Raw genomic sequence first — 21,614 nt, forward strand, 5'->3', positions numbered from 1 at the left:
AATAAAATAAGAAAAAAATAAAGGAAAGTATACAAAGTAATGTTTGAAAATAGTTTTGTTCTTGTCTTAAATGTTTAGCAAGTTCACGAGGCAATAAAGGGAGAAGGGCAGGGGTTTGTGCATACAATTCAAGGACTCTGCCTTTTACTAGACAGAAAAGAGGAAATACACATTAAATCAGACTCGAACCTCGTTCTCTAGTTGATAACTAGAAATATGATTAATGTAACACCTACAAAAATGAGACAAGCTCCGTGGGAACATAGGCTGCACAAAATGAAGCTGGGCTGAGGGACCCCGGAAGATTTGTTGGCCTGGAACAATGATCATGACCTCACACTGTGCAGGTAGAGGAAACAGGGTCGCAACCAAGAGAATTAGGGCCGTTGATCCCATAAGTGGAACAAGGAGTGTAAATGAAGAGGTGGAAGCCCGGTTTTCACGATAAGGGGAACTGCCGGGAGTGGGGTACCCGAGATAGCCACGGGTACCTCGCAGAGCATGTCGGGGGTTGTAGTCGGAGAGATTACGCCGCACCGCCCACCAACCGAGCTGCGGGGAGCCTCAGGTAAAGGTGACATCTCGACCCCCCGCATCCAGCTAACGATCCTGCCAAAAGAGGCTGGCTCCACCTTTTTGGAGCTTCAGAGTTTCCAAAAGCCACGAGTAGGGGGTGGGGGAATATCGCAGTTACCCTGGAGACGCGCTCCCGCCCGCTCCTAGCCACGGGATGCCCTAGATGTCCTTATTAGGACAAGAGACTAGAGTGGGCGGGACCAAACCTAACGCTGGCTGGAGGCTCCTTATAAGGCAGCAAAGGGAGGGAGGCGGGAATTCTGCGTAGGCGGAGGGAGTGGGCGGAGTCTGAAGGAGCGGCAGATCGGGACAAACACCTCGCGACTTCCGTTTTAGTTCTGGGGTTTATCCAGTTTCCTGGCCGAGACCCTCGTGCGTAACCCAACTTATCAATACCTGTCCCTCAGCCTGGGATCTCTTTGCATGGATTCCATCTTTAAATCTCCCTGAGAGTCCCTCTCTTCAAATGAGTCAGTAAAACGTCCAAGTGGTGTCCGGGCTTCTAAACCCCAGCCTGCTCCTCCGAATCTAACCACCTGCCGCTCTCAGTCACCTCCCCCACACCTGCCAGGATGCCCAGCACCTGCTCCTTTTCCCTCTTCTAATTGTCCTGTCACCCTCCCCCCATCCTTTGGCCTTCCCTGCACGTCCCCGACTTTGCACCCCTCCGCAACTGCCCTCTTTCATCTCCACCCTCACTCAGCTCGGGAGCACCTTTTCTTCCGAGGGACCTTCAGCTTCTCCTGCGTTAAGTTTGTGCCCTTATCCCCTGCACACCTTCCTAGATATCTCCCCTGCAAATACATCTGCACCTGTTTGTGCTCCCCACCACCTCTCCGGCTCTTCACGAGCCCAATCTCTGCCCAGCCTCCTGTGCTAGGGTGAGGCTGAAACTGACAGCCTCGGTTACTTGCTTAAGCACCACCCCAGCCAGCCCTCCCAGCCACAGAGGGCACTGTCCTCCTTTCTCTCGCTTGCACAAAGAAGACCGCTCTAGAACCTGTCCAGGGAGGAAGGGGCGGGTCAAGTCTCCGGGGGCCTGGGTGGGGCGCGCCCAAAAGGCTGAGAGGGAGGGGCGGGCATGGGGTGGGGTGGAGAGAAAGATCACCGAGGCAGTCCTCTCTTTAGAGTAGAGCAAAAACGGGAAGGGAAGCCTGAGGCTATTTAGTGCCCCTCACCGGACCACGTGATTGGAGAGCTCCCGCCCTTAGCCCTCTGAGCTAAGGGTTCGAATCCTTTATCCAAAACTGGAGGCAACCCAGTCCCACCGATGTGAGGCGCCAAAGGACCAGTCCTGGGGCTCATGGCGGTGCCGGTCCGCCTGGCCCGGAAACGCCCGCTGCCGAAATGCCCCAACCCGCTCTTTGTACGTTGGCTGACTGAATGGCGGGACGAGGCAGCCAGCAGGGGGCGCCGCACACAATTTGTATTTCAAAAGGTGGGTTGAGTTCCGTCTGGGCCTCACGGGGGGCGGGGGGCTGGTACTCGCAAACCCAGACGACCAGGGCAGCCTTGACCCGCTACCGCACCCTCTATTCGCTCCAGGCTCTGCGCTCACTCCGGCGTTACCCACTGCCCCTGCGCAGTGGCAAAGAAGCTAAGATCCTAAGGCATTTCGGCGACGGGATCTGCCGGATGCTGGACCAGCGGCTGCAGCAGCACCGATCATCGGGCGGTGAGCGCGAGGGGAGGGGGTCCGTGCTACCCGGAGCCTGCCTCAGGAGCAGCCTCCGTGATCATCTGGGATACCTTAACGCCCCACTCCTGTCCAGGTTGCTCTTTGAGCTTGGGTTAGTGGCTGGCTGTCGCAGAGCCTCGCCTCTCTCAGCTACCACACGAGCTGGCAGCGTCCCAGACTCTCTCGCCTGGATTCTGGTGAGGTCCTGAGTTAACGTAACGCTCTTCTGCTCCTGCAGGTGATCATGCCCCGGGTTCACTTGCAGCAAACAGTCCAGCCCCGGAAGGGCCACCTGCCGAAGTCCAGGACTCTTCCGTGCCAGCAGAGAAGGGGAAAGGAAAGGTGGGAGCACCAGGAGTAAGGTTTTCTGGCCTGGGGGACTTAGCAGGCTTGGGTCCAGATGGCCCCACCAGTGATGTCTGGTATTGGGCAAATAAGTTATTCTTCCTGATACTTATTTTTCACATGTGTAGATGGGTATGTTGATTGACAACAGAGTCATTTGGAAGCGCTCCACAGTCAGGCTATTTAGGGGGCCAAGCCCAGTACACTGTGGGGGTTGCCGTTACTGAGTTTTCTTGTCTTACCACCCTCGGTCTGCAGCAGGTGGTAGAACAGAGTCCGGGCCAGCCAATTATGCTACCTCCGCACAGCTCTCCACCGACTCTTGCCAGCTTTGCAGATCATCTCACCATCTGGCCTGTCTTGTGGACATGGGAACCGAGAGGCAGCTGAGTGGCTTACCCGGGCCATGCAGCCAGCTGAGAGAGCGCCTGAACCTCATCCCTGCCTGGGGTTCGGTCTTCAATGCACAGCTCTCTGGTGTTTGTGTTCAAAGCCCCTCTGTACCTTGCAGGTTCCAGCCCAGCCCAAGGTGGGAGGCTCTGGCAGCTACTGGCCAGCGCGGCACTCGGGCGCACGAGCCGTACTGCTGCTGCTCTACAGGGAACACCTGGTGAGTGCTGGCTACACCTGAAGTTGGGGGACCTGAGTCCGTGGGGCTTGAGGCTCTCGGAGCAGACTGGCCCAGGCACTCACTGAACCTGCCTTGGTTACAGAATCCTAGTGGCCACAGCTTCCTAACCAAGGAGGAGCTGCTGCAGAAGTGTGCGCAGGAGGCTCCTGGGGTGAGCACTGAGATGAGGAAGGATGGGGCTGAGCGGCTATGGATCTCTCCCCAAGCCTACCAGAGGCTGCCCTGCTTGGGAGCAAGCAGTGGTGTGGGGGCACAGGGGGTTAGTTGGGTATGCTAAGGGTCTCCCCCTCCCCCGTGCACAGGTGGCCCCCAGGAGTGCTCGACCCTGGCCAGCCCTCCGCTCTCTCCTCCACAGGAACCTAGTGCTCAGGACACACCAGCCAGCCAGGTAGGGCCAACTACAGAGGGTGCAAGGGGCAGGGAGGGGGCTGGGCCTGATGTCCTGAGTGGGGCTGTTATCACCCAGCAGCTCGCAGGCTTCACAGCGTCGAAGCTGGGGAAGGGAGGCCTCACCCCCAGGAGCCCACACTGCGGGCGTACCGGGAGGGTCTGAGCGACCAAGCAGTGAGGGGGAAGGGGGCGTGCCCCAGATTATTGGAGGAGCAGAAAGGCTTTGCTAAGGACATGGCATTTGACATTTTTTAGAATTCAAAGGGTAGAGATGCAGGAAAGACATTCCAGAGAAAAAGGAACTGTATGAGTAAAAGTGGGAGGGAGGAAAGTTTGTCTGAGACGTACTTATTGCACCCTCAAGGAATGGCCCCGCGCAGGTCCAGAGAACGCTGACCTGAGGGGCGAGAACACAGCCCGGGGCAGTGGGAATGGAAGCCACTGGACTTATTTGTGCAGGGTACCCAAGGGGGTGGTGAGGCCAGCCTAGCTGGGGGCAGGCAGGAGAGCCTGCCGGGTGTGAAAGAAAAGGAGCGATCTGTGTCCTGTGTTCGTCTCCTCCACCTGCCAGGTACTCGCTGACTCCAGAGGGCCTGGAGCTGGCCCAGAGGTTGGCGGAGTCGGAGGGCCTGAGCTCACAGAACGTGGGCGTCGAGCCAGAGCCAGAGCCGGAGGAGCCTCCGGGGGAAGAGCCGGCAGTGCCAGGATCAGCCTCAACTGAGCTGTAAGCAAGGGGGGAGGGACGGGGGGAGTTCCAGAAGTGAGGCCCACACCCCAGCGGTCTCTGTCACCTACAGCTGAGCTGCGGCTGCCCCACTTCCCCTGGGTTTGGAGGGACACTGCCCCGGCACTGAGGTTCCGTCCTCACACACTAACACCCCCTTCCCTAGCGGCGTCAGCGAAGGCAGCGTCCGGCAGCCACCGCTGGAGCTGAGGCCTGGGGAGTACAGGGTGCTGCTGTGTGTGGACGTCGGTGAGGCCAAGGGGTGAGTGAGGTGGAGGGAAGGGAGGGAGAGGATGCTGGGGCATCCCTGGCCTGCCCTGACCTAAGCTTCCCACCTTGCGATTGCAGGGCGGGGCACAGGACAGAGCTGCTCCGGCAGCTGCAGAGGCTGCACGTGACCCACACCGTGCGCAGACTGCACGTTGGGGACTTCGTGTGGGTGGCACAGGAGACCAGGCCCAGCGACCCAGGTAGGGGGTGTGGACAGTAAGGTCAGAGGGTGTCAGAGGCAGTGCCTGGTGGGTGGGGGGACACGAGCCAACAGGAACCTTGGCCTCTCGGCAGCCAGACCTGGGGAGCTGGTCCTGGACCACGTTGTGGAGCGCAAGCGGCTGGACGACCTGTGCAGCAGCATCATCGATGGCCGCTTCCGGGAGCAGAAGGTGCCTTTTCCAGTCTCTCCGAATCCCCTACTCCCTGCCTGCTCTGGAGCCCCCTTCTCAGCGGGAAGGCCACTTTGGGACAGCCTCGAGGCAGAGCTCCTGGAACTGCAGCCACGCCCCATTTGAGCTGCTCCAGGGCCGCCCTGAGATCAGGCTCCCTCGGGCCCCTCCAGGGACACAGCAGGTGCACAGGGGGTCTGTCTGGATTGAGGAGCATATTGAAGACCCTGGAGTGTCCGGCCCCTGCAGTCTGGCATAAACAAGGCCCAAGGGTCCAGGAATGCAATGGCTCTTTCTCAGTACTGGCTCCTTGGCTGGTGCCGTATTTGGACCACGTACCGGCTGGTGGAGGCTTAAAGAACGGGCATCAGTAAAGATGGTGGGCGGGCTTTCCGTGCAAGAGTGACAGCGTGAACAAAGGCGTGGAGGCCACTCTGAGACAGGCAGAAAGACTAGGGAGGATGAAGGGTGAATTGGTGGGACCAGCGTCCCGTGAAGATGTTGAGTGTGATGTGACAGACAGCCCTGACCCGCCCCCCGCCCCCCACCTTTCTGTTCCCCCAGTTCCGACTAAAGCGCTGTGGCCTGGGGCGCCTGGTGTACCTGGTGGAGGAGCACGGCTCAGCGCACAACCTCAGCCTTCCCGAGAGCACGCTGCTGCAGGCTGTCACCAACACTCAGGTGAGTTGGGAGGGCAGGGTCAGGCTGGCAGGGGTCCTGTGGCCTGTGACTTGGGCCCAGAGCCACCTCCCTCTGGTGGGTCCTCTTGCCCCAGGTCATCGATGGGTTCTTTGTGAAGCGCACAGCAGACATTAAGGAGTCAGCTGCCTACCTGGCCCTCCTGACACGGGGCCTGGAGAGACTCTACCAGGTGAGTGGGTGCACGTGTCTGGCCCTGGTCGGTCCCTTAACTGGGCCCCGGGATCCCTCAAGGAAGGCGAGGCGAGTGAGATCCCCATTTCTCACGTTGGCCCACTGGGGCCTAGGATGTGACAAGGACTGGCTGAGTGGGGTTTCCCTAGAGCTCTGGCCTGGCTTCAACCCCCTCTCCCCTCAGGGCCACACCCTACGCAGTCGCCCCTGGGGAACCCCAGCGCAGCCCGAACCAGGGGCTGGGCCCTCCCCAAATCCCCTCTGCTCACTCCTCACCTTCAGTGACTTCAACGCGGGAGCCATGAAGAACAAGGTACTGCCTCTGCCCAGGTCCTCCTCAATGCTGCCCAGCCCCAGCCCGCCCCCGACCCCCGGTCTGCCCCTGACCCCCGTCTGCCCCCGACCCCAGGCCCAGTCCGTGAGGGAGGTGTTCGCCCGGCAGCTGATGCAGGTGCGGGGGGTGAGCGGAGAGAAGGCAGCGGCCCTGGTGGATCGGTACAGCACCCCCGCCAGGTAGGCCCCCCCAGAGCCCCTTAGGGGTCCGTTGCCCCCACCCTCCCTGCATGGGATTCAGCTCAACCAGTGCAGAGGGTCTGGTCCTGTGAGGGCTGGACAGACTCGGCTGAACCTCGGGGAGTCCCTGCAGGTCAGGTGGCGAGGAAGACAGTGCCAGGGAGAACCAGAGGGTATCTCAGGTGTTGGCGGAGCCCCCAGGAGAGAAGCATTCCGCCTGGTGCAGCAGAAACGGCATCCCTGAGGAAGGGGTCGGGCCATGAAGACTGGGCCGAGAACTTGAAGGACATTTGCAAGAGCAGGAAGGGAGGGCAAGCGGGATGGAGCAGGGCATTGAATGCCGGGCTCAGGAAGTACGCCGGTAGTTCTGACTCCCTTAACCAGTGCAGACCCCTTCCTGCCTATCTCCTGTGACTCTGTTGGCCCACGCTGCTCAGGTGGGCCAGCAGCCAGCCATTGGCAAGGCTTAGACACTCAAATGCCCCACCCCCTCCCCAGCCTACTGGCCGCCTATGATGCCTGTGCCACCCCCAAGGAACAGGAGATGCTGCTGAGCACCATCAAGTGTGGGAGACTGCAGAGGTGAGACAAGGGGCGGGATCTGGAGGGGATGGCTGGGGCCGAAGGCGCCGTGGTCCGGGACCTGACCCTCGTCAGCCTCTCTCTCCGTGCAGGAACCTGGGGCCTGCTCTGAGCAGGACCTTGTCCCAGCTCTACTGCAGCTACAGCCCCCTGACCTGAGGTGTACCACTGGCCGGACCCCAGCCCCCATCTTCCCAGGCTAGCCGGCCTTTTAACCAGAAGCTTTTGGGTTACAATAAAAATCGAAGTGTTCGCAGCTTGACGTGTTATGGAGGAGACGACAGGCTCCCTGGCCTTGTAAAATATCCAGGCGGTTTTTCAACTGAGCCCCTCAGGACGCTGGGGTTTCCTGGTGGAGCAATGAGACTGGCAGGGAGGTGTTGCAACTTTGAATCTACTTTATGTCATCAGAGGGTCCCTGGTCAAATAACATTTCCTTTGATAAAAGGTTCTGTAGCTTGGGGGTGGGGGGGGGAGGCTTAAAAGGCACTAAAGGTCCAATTGACTCATTTTTTAGATTGGAAAACTGAGGCCCAGAGGAGCTACTAGGATTTGTCCAAATTGATCATTTGAGGCCAAGGCAGGATTGGAACCCAGGCCCTCCCAGCACTGCCTGGAGCAGGGTTTCCAGCCCAGCCCAGGTTTCTGCTGGGGCCCGAGTCTGCAGCCTCCTTACCTCCTCCCTCCCCAGGGGGTGGTTCTGATGCCCACGGCAGACCAATCCCAGCCTTGGGAACACAGCTCCCGACTTCTGTCCCCTCAGCCTGAGCTGACCCCTGCTTTAGGCGGACTCGGGCCGCCTCCCACCAGCCTGGCCCCTCCCCCAGTCTGGGGTTCACTGCAGTCTCACCCGCCCCCCTCAGCCACCAGCACTCCTTCGTTCTCCCTTTATTGCCTTTCTCTCTCTGTCCTTCACAATAGCACCCTCCCTTCCAGCAGAACGCCATCATCCCTGAACCCCGGCTCCTGGGCTCCAGGGGCCTCCCCCTCCCTGACAGCTCTCCCCACTCGTCAGAAGGCGTAGGCCCCCACGAAGACCGTGAGTCTCAGTACCGAGCTGGCCCGGTAGCTCATGAGGGAGTTCATGGTTACCATCTCGAGGTCCAGCACGTACTCCCGGGGGCCTGTCACGGGCCGGGCGAGGACCAGCATGGCACTGACGTTGTTGATTTGCTGCGGAGCACAGTGGGTGGGGGGGCACGTAGATCCTGTCAACTCGCACGCCGGGACCCTCCACCAGCATCCTCCCCCCACCCTGTTCCGTGCTCACAACCAGTTGGCTGAGAAGTGGGGAGCCCTGGCCAGGCGGACCCCAGGCTGTCCTCTGGCTCTGTGACACCTTTGATATCCCCTGCATCCAGGCTCCGCCCTCAGGAATCTCCCAGCTAGGTCTTTTGTCTAACTAGGGCCAACTGGTGACTGGGGGCCAGGCATGAGACTTGGGGGAGTGGTGGGGCCTTTGGGGACCCGGAACAGGTAGACTCCCCTTCAAAGCTTCCAACTTCGGAAAGAGAAAACAGGCTCTGACACCAGACGAACCCTTCTCACTGACTCACCTGGAGCCCTCCCTCCTAACAGCTCCACCAGCAGAGCTGAGTCTGGCCCCAGGCCCCTGTGCCAACGCTGCCCCGCACTCTCCACATGCTTGCCCTTGCCCCTAACCTCAGAAGCCCTCTCTGCCAGGCACTTGTTCTAAGGGTGAAGGAGTTGGGGCCAGACACAGAAACCAGCAGGGGGACTCAAACCCCAGTGTCTGAGTGCCTCATTAGAATGACATTGAACCACCTGCAGAACTGAGAACACCCCTACCTTTCTACAGAAATCCCACCTCGAGCTGGGGCTTTGAGAAGAGGCGGGGCATGGTGGCCTAACTGAATCTGCCACTTAAGGTTTCCTGGAATTCAGGTTTCAATTATGCGTGTCATTTGAGGGGGTGGGGTTAGGGGAAAGCCGTACCCTAATGTAGAAGTCCCCCTGCGAGTTGCCGGCACGGATCTGGAAGGCATTGTAGGCACCGGGGTAGACGGAGGTTGCCTGGATCTGGAACACGTCGGCGGGCACGCTCCGCTCCGAGGTGATGCTCATGTAGCGGTGCACGATGGACGAGGGCTGCTCCCGGCACAGGGGGTTGGCGGCCGGGCAGAGACAGCGACTAGGGGTCCCGAGAAGGGGGCACGAGTGAGGTCTTGGCCCGTTCCCCAAATTTGGCCCACCCTCAAACTTACTGATCCCAAAAGGATCCTCCTTCTCCTAGAACAGTATGCGTGGTTGTCATGGACTGCAACTCCCATGAGTCCTTGGGGCACTTGCCAGCCCGAACAGACACCAGCCGCCACCGCAGAGCCCAGTGGGAGTTGTAGTCCGGGGGGCGTGGCAGCGCATTAACTCACTTGTCAGACACCTGGACATAGGGCTCCACACAGCGGTTGGTATCCACACAGCGGTAGCCCCCATAGAAGTTGACACAGGTTTGGGCCTCAGAGCACTGGTGTGCGCCAGATTCACACTCATCGATATCTGTGCCAGGGGAGAGGGGCTGGAACCTGGACATCAGGGCACCGACCCCTGACACCTCCCTGCCCACTCCACCCGGACAGCCTGTACCTTGGCAGAGGCGGGTGGCCAGCAGTTGGTAACCCTGCGGACAGTGGCAGGAGAAGCGGCCAGGCTCGTTGACACAGCGGTACTGACAGAGGTAACTGGAGTAGCTGCACTCGTCAATATCTGGGGGACAGTGGGGAGGAAGACTCTCGGTCAAGGGCAGTCCTCTCGATTCAGTCCCACAAAGGTCCACAGGGACAGCCACGCCTCCTGCTAGGCTCTGTGTGGGAAGACAGAGCAGCATGAAACCAACGTGCAAGGCACAGCAGGGGCGTAGAGAATGCAAAGAAAGGCCCCAGGACTGAAAGGCGGAGAGCTACATGAAAGCACCAGAGGCTTGGCTTTAAATCCTGCAGGCTGAGCTTTGGAAACCTGTTTTCCTGTCGATGAAATGAGCAGGTTAGACCAGGGGTCCCCAACCTCCCATCCCAAAACTACCAACCCCCTCCTGCCAAGGTCCCTGGAAAAAACGGTCTTCCATGAAACCAGCCTCTGGTGCCAAAAAGGTTGGGGACCGCTGGTTAGACTGGCTGAGCCTCGAGGGTGCAGGCTGCTCTGGTTTCCAGGGGTTTGCCCCATTTCTGCAGCCCACGATCAGCCCAACAGACAGTCACCGGCTGTGAACTGGGGCCTGCATGGGCAGGAGCCTGGTTTTCTGCTCTGGTCTTCCCACGCTGCCCAGCCCGAGCCAGGCACCAGTGGGGCCTCGCTCAGCAGCAAAGCACGGTGTGAACAGCGTGCGTGGCCAGGCAACAGGGGATGAGAAGCTGGAATGGGGCCCTGGACCCATCTTGCCCTGGTGGTGTGCCCTCGGGCAAATCACTTAACCTCTCTTTGCTGAAGGACTTTATACTTACTATTTGCCTGTAAGCTTCTCAACACACCTTGAAGGAGAGATCAAGGTCCTCATTTTGCAGAAAGGGGAAAAAATCATACTTACCTCATAGGATTGTTGGCGGGATTAAATAAAGCCAAGTATGTTAGGGAAGTTCCCTGCACAAGGAAGGTTCTGGGTAAATGGTATTCACTTAAAGTGTTGCTGCTTGGGACTTGATAAAGCCTGTCGTCATTTCCTCACTTAATTCTCAAGGCAACCCATTTTACAGATGAGTAAATAGGTTGAGAGAGAAGAGTGACTTGTCACCACTTGTCACCACCCACATCCTAGCTCAGTCTCCCCACTGAGCAACAGTGGGGACCTAACTGCTGTCCCCTGTGCCTTTGCTACCGGGATGGGAGTTGTGGTGGGCAGGCCTGCGGGTGTGCTGCAACCAGCTGGGGGTGGAGTCTGTGGGACGTACAGGGGTGCAGAATGAATGGCACCTGGAGGCATCCAGTAGAGGACCGCGTGGCAGCAGGCACAGCATGCCGCAGGGGGACCAACGGCGGAACACCCGGCAGGGGCGGAGCTCTCACCACTGCAAGAGAAGCCGTCCCGGTGCAGCTCGTAGCCCTGATGACAGCGACACAGGAAGGTCCCGTAGGAGTTGAAGCAGCGCTGCTCACACGGAGCTCCCATCTCACATTCATTCACATCTGCGGGTGCCGGGGAAAATGAGAGGGGTGAGAGCCGAGGAGCAGCCCAGGGCCCCCATTTCACCTGTTTACCTGGGCTGCTCAGGAAGGGAGCCCCCCGCCCCACACCACCCTGCCCAGGACGCAGCAGCCCGGCCCGGCCCAGCCTCACCCACACAGGAGCGGTTGTTGGGCCCCAGCTGGAAGCCCGGCTCGCACTGGCAGCGGAAGGAGCCGGGCAAGTTCACACAGCGGTGCTGGCAGTAGCGGTAGCGGCATTCGTCTATATCTGGGATGGAGGCGGGGGAAGGGGGGCTGAGGTCAGAGGTCAGGTGGGCCCAAGCCAGCTGCAACTCAAGGCCTCGCCACCCACCCGCAGTCTTGTCTGCGTCTGGGGGCCGGGCCGGGCCAGGCCAGCCAGGACTCACACACACACACCTGTGCAGTGCTATGCCTGGCGACCGAGGTGGCAGGGGCCAGGGGCGAAGCCTGGGGGTGGGTTGAAATGGGGACCCACCAGTGCTAGAGGGAGAAGCAGGCCAGGGGCACAGAGCAGGAACTAGCAAGGCGGCCCCTGGACTCACCCACACACTCGGCCCCCGTCTTGCGGTAGCCTTCGGGGCAGGTGCACTGGAAGGAACCGGGCAGGTTGTGGCAATCCTGGCTGGGGCGGCAGTCGTGCAGGGCCTCGGCACACTCGTCCACGTCTGCGGGCGACACCACTCAGCCCCTGCCTGGGAGCCCCGCCCCGCCCCGCCTGACGGGCACCTTGATGTTGCAGGACCCAGGTCAGGAACCGCTCACGTGGGCGTGTGGGTGGCCCACCCCCAGAACAGGAACACGTGGACTAGACCCTCCCAACAGCGCGAATAACAGTCCACCAGCCCGGAAGCCGACAGGACAGGCAGCCCTAACCGTGAGCGCCCCGGCCAGGGAAGTGCAGGAAACAAGGCCCTCCCCACACTCCCAGGAGCACTAGCTCCAGGGCCTTCCTCCGAGGTCCCTGCCGCCCAGGGGTGAGGCCAGATCAGGAGCAGGAGCAGGGCAAGGGGCAGAGGCTAAGAGGCAGAGCTCTTGCAGTGCCTGCAGCAGTGGAGGGCAGGGTCCCAGCGGCTGGCTAGGGCAGTGGGACAGGAGCTGGGACCGTCTGTGACAGGCCCCATGCAAAGTGAGGATCTGGCTGAGGGGCCAGATGGTACCCCCCGTGGCCCTGAGGAAGCTTCTGAGCACAGGAGGAACGTGAGGTCTGAGTGTTTAAGGTGCAGCGGGAGACACGTGGTAGGAGGGCGGCGAGCCTCTGTGCCGGGGGGAGGGGCCCTTACCCACACAGCTCTCTTGCTCATCAGGCTCATAGCCTAGTGGGCAGGGGTTGGGGTGTTGAGCGGGGGGCACTGGCGGTGGTGGTCCCTCGCCATGCAGGTCATTGATGACGGCAGCTGAGCGGGGCAGGCACAAGTAGCCCCCATAGTGGTTGATGCATTTCATTTCCCCCTTGCAGGCCTCGGGGATGGTCAGGCACTCGTTGACATCTGCAGAGAGGGGCCTGCTGGGCACAGCCAGTCTCTCGGGCTGGCCATGGGGGGGTGGGGGGGGTGGGAGCCCAGCTTGGCCCTCTCTGAGCTGTGCGACCCAGGCAGGGCCTTCCCTCTCTGCTCAACAGGCTAAGGCTGCCTGCCCAGGACCCCTCCCAGGAGTCTGCCAGGGCTGATGGTGGGGCGGCTGTTCCACAGTCACCCCCATTCTCTTGCCCCTAAGAGAATCTCTCCCTCCCTGAGATCTGACCTTGGCTCAGCCCAAGAGTGATGTGCAGGCTTCCTAACACATCCCCGCGGACACGGCCCGCCTGGGACGTGACGGGACACAGCTGGGCAGGAGGGTGGCTGGAGACGACGGTGTCCCTGGGGCAGTGCCAGTGCCGGGTTGCTCTCCTGCCTCCTCAGAGGTGGGGGCGGGGTGCCCTGGGTCTCTCTGAGAGGGAGGGGCCTGGATGGCTTCTCTACCCCTGGCGGAGCTGGCCCCCAGGGAGCCAGCGCTGGCTTTGGCAAGACAGAGCCGGGCAGCCGGCGGACAGGCCATCGGCCTCCTGCGGCAGCTCTCGCAGCCGGGGTTGCCATCCCTATCCCTTCCTGGGGGGTGGGTCAGTCCCCCAGGCACACTCACCCCGGCAGTGCTGGCTGTCAGGGTCCCACTCATAGCCATCTGTGCATTCCTACAAGGGGACCAGTGGTGGCCAGCGTTCACCCCCTGTCCCCTCCAACTGACCAGGCCAAGGCCAGGGCCCTGAGCCTAGCCACCCTCCCGGGACTGCTCCAAACAATGGCCCCAGCTGCTCCACCAACCAGGGGAGGGGAGAATCGTCCCCAGCAGGCACCCCAGGATCCTGGTCTCTGGTCCCTGCCCAGCCCAGCCCAGGCCAGTGGCCCCACGGTCCCCACCGTGTAGCTGTCAGGCTCCTCCGAATCCTGGGGAGACGCTGCCCCCAAGAGCAACAGCAGCAGCGCCCAGAGCAGTAGAGACCCGGGGAGGCAGGAGGCGAAGGGGAGCATCCTGGGACTGGGAGGTGGTGGGCAGGGGTCAGGGCGCCCCTGTCACGGCACCCCCATTCCCTGTACCAGGACTCAGAGCCCTGGCCCCAGCCGCCTCCCCCTCGGTACCGCACTTAGGACCCCGGAGTCTCCCAGAGCCGAGGGCTGACTCCTCACGCGGGCCGACTCCTCAAGCAAGCCGGGGTTCGGGGCCCACTCGCCCGGGGCCGCCCCGCCCCCGCCCGGTCCCACAGCGGCGCGGGCAGAGGAGCGCAGGCCTATCTGCTCCTCGCTGACGCCGACTGGGCCGAGGCTCCGGCTCGCTCTCTTCCCCCACGGACAGCCACTCACTTGGGCCCGCGACGCCCCCGCGGCCCGCGGCTCCGGCGGCTCGGCTGGCTCCGGCAGTGCCTGCGGGCAGACGGACGGGCAGACGGCGCAGCTCCCTGGACGCGCAGCCCCAGGAAGCGCCCCCCGCCCGCCCGCCTGCAGCGGCGCGGCCCACCCCGGCGCCTCCGCCCGCCCCTCGGCGGATTCCTGAGCCCGCGCCAGGGGGAGGGACCCCGACCCCCCGCTTCTCCGCCCCTGGCCGGCCGCAGGCCCCCACCCGGTCCCCCGCGGCGCCGCCCGGAGCCGCCTCTCGGCTCTGGGCCAGGGTCCCGTAGCACTAGATCCTGGTAGCACTGGCCCTGATACCAGGCCCCCAGACTCACCCGGGAGTCCCCAGGCCCTCACTTTGTGCACCCCTCACACTGCGCACCCAGACCCCTACCTAATCTGCGCCCCTAGAATTCCATCCTGTGCGCCCACATCTTAATGTGGAGGCCCCCCGACTCCTGGCTGAGCCTCCCAGGATGTCGTCCTGGGCTCCTAGAGCTAACCTAATACTGGGGCTACCAGGTCCTCTGTTTAGACCCTAAAAAACTGTCCTCGGTGCACCCGGAAAGTCACTCTGGAAATACTACAGCTTCCTTCAGGGTCCCCAGACCTCGCCCGAGGACGAGGCGCTCCCAGGCCCAGAACTGTTGGTCTCCGTTCCCTCCCCGTCCATCCCCAGGGCCGTCTTCAGCCCGGTGGTCCCTTCACTCCAGGACAGCCTCCGCGAGCCCTCGGTCCTGGAGGCTACAACAGTTTGGGGGCGGGGGCTGCAGTTCCCTTTTGGCCCAGAATGAATGGAAGCCCCTGAAAAGGCGGACAGGGCCAAACTTGAGTGTGCAGAACGCCAGGATGTTGTGCCAGAGCCTTCCCAGCCCTCCTCCCACCCTCGTTCCCTAAGCCCCTGGGTCTCCACCTCCTCCCCCCAAGCGAAGGGTGCGCCTTTGGGGGTGGAGTTTGGGCGGAGCTGGCTCCCAGGAAGGGGCGGAGCCTCTCCCTGCGCACGTCTCTGGGCGGAGCCGGACGGGAAACGGCCGCGTGTCCAGGCATCCCGGGCCTGGGGGCAGGCGGCAGTTCGCCGTCCCCTCCCTTCCCTTTCTTACCGGTGTATCCTCACTGTAGCCCCGAATGCAGCCCTGCTAGGGGAGGGGACGTACCTAGGAAGGGACATTTCGGTGGGCCCCAAGGTGAGCTCTAGATTCAGAGTGAACTGGAGAGCGTCTTCCCCACCCTAAATGCTTCCCAGCTGCTTGGGTGAGGAGGCTAAAAATAATAGCTGTTTAAACCCAAAAAGATAGACATTAACAAGGGCTGCCAGGCACGTGGAGAACGTGGAACCTTCGCACAATGCGGGTGGGAATGTAAGATGCTGTATCGCTTCGGAAAAATCCTGGCAGGTCCTCGACACGTTACAGGACCCAGCAATTTCATTCCTAGGGATATACCCAGGGAAATCGAAAACGTGTCCACACAAAAACAATGTAGAGAGCAACACTACTCATAGCAACATTTCTCTTCATAGCAACATTATTCGTAAGAACTAGAATGTAGAAAGTTTCATGTCCATCGACTTATGAATGGATAAACCGGAAGATTAAAAAAATGGTGGAATATTATTCAGCCATAAAAAGGAATAAGGGACTGGTATGCACTACCACGTGGATAAATCCTGAAAACACTGTACTGGGTGAAAGCAGCCAGACACAAAAGGCCACGTGTTCTGTTTATGTCACAGCCAGAATAAGCAAATCAGGGAGACAAACTAGGTCGGCCTCTAGCAGGGGAAAAGGTCATGGGGAGTGACTGCTGCTGGGTATGGGGTTCCTTTGGGATGATGAGAACGCTCAGAAATTAGATAGTGGCGATTTGATGATTGCACCATTATGCAGATACACTAAAAACCACTGAAGTGTCCACTTCACAAGGGTGTTTTATGGTGTGTGAATTACCGCATATTATCTCAATAAAGCTGTTATTGAAAATAATATGAAAATATTATTTTGAAAATAGCCCTGGCTGGTGTGGCTCAATGGATTGAGTGCCAGACTGTGAACCAAAAGGTCACTGGTTCAATTCCCAGTCAAGGCACAAGCCTGGGTTGTCAGCCAGGTCCACAGTGGAGAGCGCTCGAGAGGCAACCACATGCTGATGTTTCTCTCCCTCTCTTTCTTCCTCTCTTCCCCTCTCTAAAAATAAATAAATAACATCTTAAAAAAAAAAAGACTAAAATCTCCCAGCCTCGTGGGGCTGGCATTTAAGGGGGAAAGGAGTGGGTCACAGAGGGAGGCCACCCAGCCCCACACGCCCAGTCTCTCCTCCCCAAATTTCCACAACCCCAGCCCCACAGAGACGGATTTTATGACACCCCCCTTTGGCGCTCACAGTGAGACCTCAAGCCCTGAGGGCTGACGTACACGGGCCTTAGTCAGAGGTCACACGCAGCCCGAGGCTAGCTTGGGGCACCTGACAGGCTCCAGAACCATGGAGCCCGGTGCTGCTCTGCGGACGGTCTGTTTACTGAATTTTAATAAAAGCAGCACAGCGGTTTTTTCCAACTGGAGGAGTCCCTTGGCTTATTGTCTGGGGTGGCAGTCGGGGTGGAGAAGCAGCAGAATGGGACAGATTGCTAATGAATGAAGAAACGAGGTCGTGAGCACACGAACAAACGAGGCCACGAACAAACGAGGCCCAGGATCAGAGCCCTTCCCCGTTCACCTCCCTCCCGTCTGCATGGATGGAACCCCTAGGAAACGAGTTTCTTCTCCCCTATCTCTGGTCTTGGGGGCCTGGTTCCCAGCCTGCAGCCTCACAAGGGAGAACCCCAACCTAAGGACCCCTTAAAACCTAGGTAGTCCCTGGCTGGTGTAGCTCAGTGGACTGAGTGTGGGCTGCGAACCAAAGTGTCGCAGGTTCGATTCCCAGTCAGGGCACATGCCTTGGTTGCAGGCCACGGCCCCCAGCAACCGCACATTGATGTTGCTCTCTCTCTCTCTTTCTCCCTCCCTTCCCTCTCTAAAAATAAATAAATAAAATCTTTAAAAAAAAAAAAAACCCGAGGCAGCAGTGACACGTGCACCCCTGCCCAGCCCTGGAGCTCACAGGCTTGGCCTTGCTCTGTCTGAGATGCCAGTCCTCTCTCTTTCTGTACCCTGACCCCCATGCAGATTGTGATGGGAAGGGGATGAGGAACAAAAGGAGGCCAGAGTCGCCTCGGGCTGTCCCCTCCCCTTGCATTTGCTTGTTTAAAACCCACGATGAAAGCCCTGGCTGGCGTAGCTCAGTGGGTTGAGCTCAGGCTGAGAACCAAAGTGTCGCAGGTTTGATGCCCAGTCAGGGCACATGCCTGGGTTGCAGGCCATGGCCCCCAGCAACCACACGCACATTGATGTTTCTCTCTCTTTCTCCCTCCCTTCCCTCTCTAAAAAATATAAATAAAATCTTAAAAAAAAAACCATGATGACTGATTGTTTAGTCGACAACACCCATCAAGCCTGCACCGAGCTCAGCTACATCCTGGGGGCTGGGGACACACCGCAGACACTTCTGGCATGTTGGGAAGGAGGATGCCAGGCAGGCGCAGACACAGCGGGGGCTCCAGGGGTTGCAGGTCACATCAGAGGCTGGGAGAGGGAGCAGGAGGGCTTCTTGGGGGTGACCCTTGCGGCGCTAAAGGAGCTTTGTAGGATGAGCAAGAGTGCTTCCCCTAGGGCGCACTGGCCACCCTCCCTCCACACCCTGTCAGTGGCCAGCGGCCTCCCAGAGCCCTCTGGGCTTACCCGTTGCAGTGCTCATGGCTTTATGTCACGGCCTCTTAGACCCTGTTTCTTTAAGGACAGATCCATCTCTGGATCCCAAGAATTGCCCAGAACAGGGTGGGCAGAAAGCCTTTGTTGAGTAAAGAAAAATGGATGGGAGGGGGTGTAGGCAGGCAGAGGGCTACATAGGGACAAAAGCTTCAGTGCCTTTCTTCATTCAAAAGCTTTAAAGCTTTTTGCTTGAGGGGTCTGCCCTCCCCTCCCAGCCTGGTTTCTCCTCCGTGGTTTCTCCAGCTCCGCCCCCTCACCCCCTCCAATTTGGTGTGCACAGCTTCCTGCCTACTCCACCAGTCTGGTCCGCAGCAACATGGCATTGACTGTCTGTCTCTCCTGCGTCCTGGCCCTGTTGGTGGCAGGCCCGGCCCAAGGCATCAGAGGCCAGGTAAGTGCCCACAGTCCGTTTCCCGTGCCCTTCCCTCTGCAAGCCCCACACCTGGGGCTCACCCCTCCAGAATCCACTGTGTGCCCATTTCTCAGAGGGAGCGACTGAGGCTGGAGAGGCGATTGATATGCCCAAGCTCGCACAGGGAGACAAAACAGGCTAACTGGCTGATCCCCTGGCCCAGTCCTGGCTGGAAGCCACGGCGTGACCCCAGCAATGATTCCTTTGCTCAACCCCCTCCCCCTCCACCCTTGCTTCCTTCTAGGAGCCAGGTCCTCGGCCACTGGAACTGAGAGAGGCCTTCACTTTGTTCCAGATCCAGTACAACCGGACCTACTCCAACCCAGCAGGTATCATGGCACCCGTGCACACCTGCAGTCCAAACCCACTTCTGTTTAGCTGCTGAGGAAATCAGGGCCCGGGATGAGGAATGGGCTCGGCCAAAGCTCTCAGTGGGACGGCGGCAGGGTTTGGGGTGTGCTCCCCGTTTCCCGAATGCAAAGAGGGACAGGGTCATTCTTGGCTACGACCAGGGAGGGAGCTGGCCGCTGCTGGGGGTCTGCCCCGTCCTAGAGGGTCCTTCGCCTGCACAGCCACGGTCCTCACTGCTGGCAGTGGACAGGAGACCATCTAGTCACGAGTTCACGTAGCGGACACCTAAGGATGCGCCTTTTGTCCCCGAGCTGGGGACCCCTTCTCCACCCCGAGTTGCCAACCCTGTTACTGCCCTCTCTCTGGGCCTCATCCACAGAGCGATTACCTGTGGGTGTCTTTTAGCCCATGTCATGGACCTGTACCCCACCCTCCCCCACCCCTGCCACCCTGCCGGGTCCCAGCCCCAGGCCTGTGGTCAGAGGTGTGAAGGGGGCGACCTGACAACAGGAAACCTGTCTGTGGTCTCCGACCACCTACTTTCCTTTCTGAGTCACTTGGTCCTCAGACCCTTTACTTGGTTTTCCCCCAAACATGGGCAGAGATGTCCTTCCTGCATCCTGGGGAAACCCATCCCTGGGTGGGCTGGGGAGCTGTTCCTTCACCCAGGTACCTGCAGCCGAGCCTGCAGGGGCCACAGGAACCAGCCCTCCTCTGGGTGAGTGTGGGAGGGAGGACGCCCAGCTCGTGACCACTTCCTGCCCCTGGGGGGCTTGGGAGCCGGCCTAGAAAGTCCTTGCTTTGGTCCAGAGTACGCTCGCCGCCTGGAGATCTTTGCCCGCAACCTGGCCCGGGCTCAGCGGCTACAGGAGGAGGACTTGGGCACGGCGCAGTTTGGGGTGACTCCGTTCAGTGACCTCACAGGTACTGAGACACCTTCTGGCCCCTAGGTGGCGGGTGGGGAAGCAGAGCCTTGTCCAGGGGGACTGGCAGATGGACAGGACAGACTGTTGGCATTCATTTCCCAGAGAGGGACCCTGAAGACCATAGGCCTAGGTGCTTGACCCAAACTGCCGAGAAAGCAGGGACAGGTACCCCGGAGGCCCATGTCCCAGCTCAGTTCGAGGCTGAGGTAGCAAGTGCAAGGGAATGCACCCCAGCAAGGAACTTGGTCTCTGTCTACACCCGAGCATCCCAGCCTTTGTCCCCCAGGGCGTTACGGGGACGCAAGTGGCCGAGGATGTGGATGGCTGGAGTGGGAGAAAGCAGAATACGGGGGAAGGGGGAAGGGGTCAACGAGGTAATCTTGGTGGTCCCGTCTGTCCCTCAGAGGAGGAGTTTGACCAGCTGTATGGGAATCGGAAGGCAGCTGGAAGGGCCCCCAATATGGACAGAAAGGTAGGGTCTGGTGAGAGGGGCAAGTCAGTGCCCTCCACCTGTGACTGGCGGAAGAAACCCGGCATCATCTCATCTGTCAGGAACCAGGTAACATGCCCCATCCAGCCTCAGTGGTGGGAGGGAGAGGAGAGGGGCAAGGCCCAGCCCCCCTACCCAGCCCCCACCTTCTCCCCACCAGGGATATGATTGTGGCTGCTGCTGGGCCATGGCGGCAGTGGGCAACATCGAGGCCCTGTGGGCCATTAAATACCAGAAATTTGTGGAACTCTCCGTGCAGGGTATGGCTGGGAAAGGGGCATATGTGCCGGTGGGGGGACGGGGCCTGGGCTCGGGCACCCACAGGCCCCTTTCCCACCAGAGCTCCTCGACTGTGACCGCTGTGCCAACGGCTGTGCCGGCGGCTTCGTCTGGGACGCGTTCTTAACTGTCCTGAACAACAGTGAGTGCCCGCCTCTCTGGGGGCCGCGCGCGGGGGGTGCTCCGGGGCGGAGTCTCCTCCCGGCCTCATTCACTTCCAGGTGGCCTGGCCAGCGAGAAGGACTACCCATACCAGGGAAAGGCCGAAGTCCACAAGTGCCAGGCCAAGAGGTACAAAAAGGTGGCCTGGATCCAGGATTTCATCATGCTGCCAGAAAACGAGCAGAGTACGGGCAGGGAAGAGACCCAGGCGGACGCGGGCAGGGGGTGACGGGGACGGATGGACCAGGACCAGGCAGCCAGACTGGGCTATGGACGGGGACGGAGGACAGAGGGTGGGGGGCGGGGAGATGGAGGCAACCACGAGCCGGGAGCAGGGAAGACAGGGCGAGCACGGCCTGACGGCGCTTCTGCCCCAGGTATTGCCCGGCACCTGGCCACGGAGGGTCCCATCACTGTAACCATCAACAAGGAGCTCCTGCAGGTGGGAAACGGCCGGGACGGGGGGAGGGACATACGGGGGTACGGCCCCAGACTCAGCCCCTCTGCCCCTGCAGGTTTACCAAAACAATGTGATCCAGCCCGCGCCCGGCACCTGTGACCCTCGGCAAGTGGACCACGTCGTCCTGCTGGTGGGTTTCGGCAAGACCAAGTCGGTGGAGAGCAGGCAGGCAGAGGCAGACCTGTCTCAGTCTAAACCTCGGCCTCGTCGTCGCTCCATTCCCTACTGGATCCTGAAGAACTCCTGGGGGGCCAACTGGGGTGAGGAGGTGAGTGGGGTCAATGGGGAGGGGAAGGACAGGACAGGCCTCTCCCCACCTTCTGGCCCTAATGTCGTCCGACTTCCTAGGGTTATTTCCGGCTGCACCGAGGGAGCAATGCCTGTGGCATCACCAAGTACCCGTGGACTGCCCTAGTGGACGCACCGGCCAAGAAGCGGCACGCAGTCTCCTGCCCTCCCTGAGCCCGCCTCTCAGCTCTCCCCTGCCGTGCCAGCTGCCTCCTCGCTGGCCACGCCGGAAGTCTTCCCCTGTCCTCCCAATCTTCTTGCTATGGGCTGAATAAACCAATGGAAGAGCCTGGATTCCAAGTGGACTCAGTTGGGTGGGGAAGAGAACAGACTGTGCAGAGACACCACTCCCGGACCCCTCCCGGCCCCTGCGGGGCCAACGCACGCGCAGATCCCTACACACCGTAACACTCAGGGGCACACACGTGTACCCGCCGCCCACGGCCCCCG

General features: G+C 60.4%; 3 protein-coding genes across 4 annotated transcripts; 2 read left to right on the top strand and 1 right to left on the bottom strand.

Moving 5' to 3' along the window:
• The first annotated feature begins 1,675 nt into the window (after positions 1 to 1,675).
• MUS81 (MUS81 structure-specific endonuclease subunit) lies at positions 1,676 to 7,231 on the top strand. 2 transcript variants are annotated; one of them, XM_036030217.1, is made up of 16 exons: positions 1,678 to 2,014; positions 2,122 to 2,251; positions 2,493 to 2,611; positions 3,111 to 3,209; positions 3,313 to 3,381; positions 3,533 to 3,618; positions 4,192 to 4,344; positions 4,511 to 4,606; positions 4,693 to 4,814; positions 4,909 to 5,006; positions 5,571 to 5,687; positions 5,782 to 5,877; positions 6,064 to 6,192; positions 6,289 to 6,392; positions 6,891 to 6,974; positions 7,067 to 7,231. In XM_036030217.1, the coding sequence occupies exons 1-16, from the start codon at positions 1,880 to 1,882 to the stop codon at positions 7,131 to 7,133; spliced, it is 1,704 nt and encodes a 567-aa protein (XP_035886110.1). In that variant the 5' UTR covers positions 1,678 to 1,879; the 3' UTR covers positions 7,134 to 7,231. The 2 variants fall into 2 exon arrangements, with proteins under 2 accessions (XP_035886111.1, XP_035886110.1); XM_036030218.1 differs by lacking the exon at positions 6,064 to 6,192 and having other exon boundaries at positions 1,676 to 2,014.
• Positions 7,232 to 7,357: 126 nt separating this feature from the next.
• Positions 7,358 to 14,127, bottom strand: EFEMP2 (EGF containing fibulin extracellular matrix protein 2). The gene is made up of 11 exons (XM_028515511.2): positions 13,967 to 14,127; positions 13,526 to 13,643; positions 13,251 to 13,299; positions 12,413 to 12,619; positions 11,675 to 11,797; positions 11,263 to 11,379; positions 10,992 to 11,111; positions 9,579 to 9,698; positions 9,365 to 9,491; positions 8,931 to 9,126; positions 7,358 to 8,147 (listed from the first exon to the last, which is right to left on the bottom strand). Exons 2-11 carry the CDS (start codon positions 13,634 to 13,636, stop codon positions 7,986 to 7,988), a joined length of 1,332 nt encoding a protein of 443 aa, XP_028371312.1. The 5' UTR covers positions 13,637 to 13,643; positions 13,967 to 14,127; the 3' UTR covers positions 7,358 to 7,985.
• Positions 14,128 to 18,008: 3,881 nt separating this feature from the next.
• On the top strand, positions 18,009 to 21,464 carry CTSW (cathepsin W). The gene is made up of 10 exons (XM_036030222.1): positions 18,009 to 18,187; positions 18,453 to 18,537; positions 19,370 to 19,483; positions 19,890 to 20,049; positions 20,144 to 20,235; positions 20,316 to 20,396; positions 20,476 to 20,601; positions 20,794 to 20,858; positions 20,932 to 21,144; positions 21,225 to 21,464. The coding sequence occupies exons 1-10, from the start codon at positions 18,113 to 18,115 to the stop codon at positions 21,336 to 21,338; spliced, it is 1,125 nt and encodes a 374-aa protein (XP_035886115.1). The 5' UTR covers positions 18,009 to 18,112; the 3' UTR covers positions 21,339 to 21,464.
• The last annotated feature ends 150 nt before the right edge of the window (positions 21,465 to 21,614 follow it).

This window comes from Phyllostomus discolor, chromosome 6 (assembly GCF_004126475.2).
Source record: "Phyllostomus discolor isolate MPI-MPIP mPhyDis1 chromosome 6, mPhyDis1.pri.v3, whole genome shotgun sequence".
NCBI lineage: Eukaryota > Metazoa > Chordata > Mammalia > Chiroptera > Phyllostomidae > Phyllostomus > Phyllostomus discolor.